The 5000-nt window shown below is 35.8% G+C and overlaps 1 protein-coding gene across 3 annotated transcripts in view; it reads right to left on the reverse strand.

Annotated features, from left to right (window-relative positions):
* The window catches only part of LOC144978043 (uncharacterized), a 39126-nt gene that overhangs the window by 21631 nt on the left and 12495 nt on the right, over window positions 1-5000 (reverse strand). Inside the window, exon 1 of one of the 3 annotated variants that reach the window (XM_078923528.1) lies at window positions 4091-4165. The exons of the other annotated variants lie outside the window; for them this stretch is intronic. Coding sequence (XP_078779654.1) covers window positions 4091-4095 — 5 coding nt within the window. The 5' untranslated portion in view covers window positions 4096-4165. Of the gene's footprint in view, window positions 1-4090; window positions 4166-5000 lie in introns of those variants that run through there. 3 annotated transcript variants of the gene reach the window in all.

Raw genomic sequence — 5000 nt, forward strand, 5'->3', positions numbered from 1 at the left:
TATAAAGTTTAAGTAGTAACTTTTGAAATTATCTAATTTAAATTTGCTTATTTTAGACCTGGTAATACAGCATATAACTTGAAAAAACAGGCTGGTATTTGCCCACCCTGCCCATTATTACCAGCCGTCCCTGGAAATGTGAGACAAGAAACTCCCTGGGTGTGCCCAAATCTTTTCTATCGGGAATATATGGGACATTGTTGGTGAGGAGGTAGAGAAGGAGGAGGAAGTGGAGGAGGAGGATGAGGAGGAGGAGGAGGAGGATGAGGAGGAGGAGGAGGAGGAGGAGGAGGAGGAAGTAGTAGTAGTAGTAGTAGTAGAAGAAGAAGAAGAAGAAGAAGAAGAAGAAGAAGAAGAAGAAGATGATGATGATGATGATGATGATGATGATGATGATGATGATGATGAGAGAGGAGGAGAGGAGGAGAGAGGAGAGTGAGAAGAAGAAGAAGAAGAAGAAGAAGAAGAAGAAGAAGAAGAAGAAGAAGAAGAAGAAGAAGAAGAAGAAAGAAGAAGAAGAAGAAGAAGAAGAAGAAGAAGAAGAAGAAGAAGAAGAAGAGAAGAAGAAGAAGAAGAAGAAGAAGAAGAAGAAGAAGAAGAAGAAGAAGAAGAAGAAGAAGAAGAAGAAGAAGAAGAAGAGAAGAAGAAGAAGAAGAAGAAGAAGAAGAAGAAGAGAAGAAGAAGAAGAAGAAGAAGAAGAAGAAGAAGAAGAAGAAGAAGAAGAAGAAGAGAAGAAGAAGAAGAAGAAGAAGAAGAAGAAGAAGAAGAAGAAGAAGAAGAAGAAGAAGAAGAAGAAGAAGAAAGAAGAAGAAGAAGAAGAAGAGAAGAAGAAGAAGAAGAAGAAGAAGAAAGAAGAGAAGAAGAAGAAGAAGAAGAAGAAGAGAAGAAGAAGAAGAAGAAGAAGAAGAAGAAGAAGAAGAAGAAGAAGAAGAAGAAGAAGAAGAAGAAGAAGAAGAAGAAGAAGAAGAAGAAGAAGAAGAAGAAGAAGATGAAGATGATGAAGAAGAAGAAGTAGTAGTAGAAGAAGAAGAAGAAGAAGAAGAAGAAGAAGAAGAAGAAGAAGAAGAAGAAGAAGAAGAAGAAGAAGAAGAAGAAGAAGAAGAAGAAGAAGAAGAAGAAGAAGAAGAAGAAGAGAAGAAGAAGAAGAAGAAGAAGAAGAAGAAGAAGAAGAAGAAGAAGAAGAAGAAGAAGAAGAAGAAGAAGAAGAAGAAGAAGAAGAAGAAGAAGAAGAAGAAGAAGAAGAAGAAGAAGAAGGAAAGGGTGTTATTGATGTTGATGTTAACGATTTACTACCATAAAACCAGGGTCTGAGTTCCATCAATATAATATTATCCCCGTGGTCACAGGTGTGTATCCCTATATCCAAGACCCGCATAAAAGAACCCTATGGTATTCTCCACCAATTCCTTCTCTATACATCTATGTTATCCAAGCTGCCATTCCAGACACAACCCCTATCTAACACATGCTAGATTCTGACATCGTAAACACAATGCCGAGTATACCTGTAAACTGGCAGCATCTGACCTGCCACGCACTACGGAAATCTCGCAGAATTACGATTTTATAATTTAATTTTTATTTTATTTTTATTTTATTTTATTTATTTTTTTTTTTGGGGGGGGGGGGGGGGGGCGCTAGAGTTACAGAACTGAATACGCGTCACACACACACACACACACACACACACTCACACAAACACACAGAGACACTAACATACTCACGCACACAAACACACAGATATCCTCACACACACACAAAAACACACACACTCACACATACACTAACATTCGCACTCGCGCACACACTCACATCACTTCCCTCGTAATGACGCATGGTAACTTAGTAACTGGTTCTAAACTATCGGAACAATGGCGGACGTCCTTATGAAATATTTCTCCGACGATCATAAAAGCGTATCCAGAGGAAAAAAACAAAACATTAAAATCTGATCTTGTTCTGACTTTTACACGTTCCGATCACAAGACATATGAAAAGTTCTAGCCAGCATGAAGAATAAAAAGTACAGATTTTCTTTGTTTAGAACCACGATAGCCGCCGTTTCTGGGCGACGTGACATCAGACTATTGAATCCAATTAGCCCATAAACGCGGAAGGCAAAAAAACCTGAGTGAAGTCAACTTCATTCTATTTTTAGAAGTTGATGTGTAGATAATATTGTCCATTAGCGAATGCGTTTAATGAGAATAACATGTTTCACTTCCTGAAATACGACACGTTAAAAGGATTTGGCTAGCACTCTATTCAATACTTATTCAATGTGCACAGACTGTCCCTGGGAGGTTTAGTTTTCTCCAAGGTGCACATCTTAGCAGGTCTGCTCACCGAACGCAATTAAGGGCTTGTTTTAACATTGTCGTTATGGACAAGATTTCTCGTTGGTTTGAGAGTATTTAAAACAACAACAACAACAACAACAACAACAACAACAACAACAACAACAACGACAACAAAGACAACAACAATAATAAAAATAACAATAATTATAATAACATTAACAAGAGAAATAATAATAATAACAACAACAACAATAATAATAATAATAATAATAATAATAATAATAATAATAATGATAATAATAATAATAATAATGATAATAATAATAATAATAATAATAATAATAATAATAATAATAATAATAATAATAATAATAATAATAATAATAATAATAATAATAATAATAATAATAATAATAATTCGTTGTATATAAAAAATACTATTGTAAAAACCTCACGCCCTGAATAGATAGTTCGAAGATGACGTCACTCAGGTCGTTGTTATTTTGCCATCCGCGTTTATGAGTAATGCTCACTGAACTGTATTAACCCGACTATAAACGTTCATGGATACACACAGTTTTGTGTGTTTGTCCGTTATACTTCCGGATGGCAATGTTATGAGCTTCTTGGCCAAGCGCATACTATCTTTTGTGTACTCAATAATGTAATAATACAACACTTTACCGGGAGTGACTCGCCAACAGCAACACTCACCATGCAGGACGACACGTGACGACGCCTGTTAGGCGATATTACATTTTTTCTTTTTTTTTTTTTTTTAACCTGAGTGAGAGAATTTGGGACAACCGGCCTATCTCTTAATTTTTCAAAACTTACTTTTTCTCGCTTTTTTATTTACCAAAATGCCCAAGTGAATTTTCGTACCGGCATACGTACAATGTCAATGTTTCATGTGAACCAATTTAATCAACGTTCGCATATTAGCAGGTCTGATAACCGAACGCAGTTATGGGGGTGGTTTATCATTGTTGTAATGGTCACTGTTTTTTTTTTAATTGAGCTTTATATAGCGCAATATCCACTAAATGTGCTCAAAGTGCTTTACAAGGGGTCCCTGGTCAACAGCAACATTTAACATGTAGGACGGGACATGGCGCCTGTTAGGCGATATTACAATTTTTCGGACACAGACAACGCTGTTAACGAATAGGTACTCATTTTGCACCTGAGTTCGGTGAGAGAATGTGAGTAAAAAGCCTTCTCCAAGGACTCAACTATGCGCCGATCGCGAGGGTCGAACCCAGGACCTTCCGATCCAAAAGCGAGTGGCATACCACAAGACAACGTGCCCTTACGTACAGGTCTGATTACCGAACGCAGTAATGGGCCTGTTTTAACATTGTTGTAATGGCCACAGCGTTGGTTATAGAGCATTTCCAATACAACAATGAGCCCCTAACATATTTGTCTTACCAGACCGTTAACCCTCTCCTTCCCAGCCATTTTCAGGAATTTCCCCAAAACTTCACACCCAACTAACACAATAATTTTTATAGCACTCAGACACAATAGCAGTAAAGTTCTTGCGATACATAATTTCTTTAGCAAAACATGCTCTACAACACACTGTTCATTTTCTTTAAATTTTATTATGTACAAAAGAAAATTTAATAAGAAAAATGTTGGTTGTATCGTAACGATTGTGTCGATATTCCTGTATTTGGTAAGGAGAGGGTTAAATAAGATCACGTCGGTTTAACATTATACTTTAAAAAAGAAATAATCTTCCAATAAAATAATGAATCTGTGCGTTAATGTAAAATACTCACAACATCCGCCAGCCACATTAAACAAAGCACACATACATAAAAATGTGTGTTGTCTTTAACTTTTGTCGTTTGATTGATATAATGTTCAATGAGAGTTTAACACTAACAGGCTGTCTAAAAATAGTAACAAAAAGTTGAGTGACGTCAACTTTGTTCTTTCTATAGATAGAATGAAGATGACGTCACTCAAGCTTTTGTTATTGTATTTTGCCATCCGCGTTTGTGAGTGATTCTCACTAAACTGTATTAACCAGACTATAAACGTTCATGGTTACACATAGTTTTGTGTGTTGGTCCGTTATACTTCCGGATGGCAATGTTATGAGCTTCTTAGCCAAGCGCATACTATCTATATTATATAAATACTGATACAAATCTTAATAGCGTTATAATACTATTTAGCTCATTTGTCCTACAAACGCTAAATTATGTTTAAATGATAAAACCTCCGGTTATAGATAGTATGCGCTTGGCTAAGAAGCTCACAACATTGCCATCCGGAAGTATAACGAACCAACACACAAAATTGTGTGTATCCATGAACGTTTATAATCTGGTTAATACAGTTTAGTGAGAATTACTCATAAATATGGATGGCAAAAAAAAAAAAAAAAAAAAAACAACAAAAATTTTAAAATAACAAAGACCTGAGTGACGTCAATTTCGTTCTACCTACAGTTAAGAAATACACAATGACTAAGTAATGTAAATCTTAACAACGCCACTACCACATCATCTCATTCATCTGTAGTGTTTCATTTATATTGTTGATTGATAAAGGGGAAACCCGAAACGTCCAGTCTACCTGTTTTCGTAATGAAATTGAAGCTTACATTCAATTTCACATTGTTTTTTCTTGACTAAGTAAAAAAAAACCGGCGCCATGATGGATATTTTATGTTAATTGAAA

This window comes from Berghia stephanieae, chromosome 8, assembly GCF_034508935.2.
Source record: "Berghia stephanieae isolate SIO BIC M18660-M18661 chromosome 8, UCSD_Bste_1.3, whole genome shotgun sequence".
Taxonomy (NCBI): domain Eukaryota; kingdom Metazoa; phylum Mollusca; class Gastropoda; order Nudibranchia; family Aeolidiidae; genus Berghia; species Berghia stephanieae.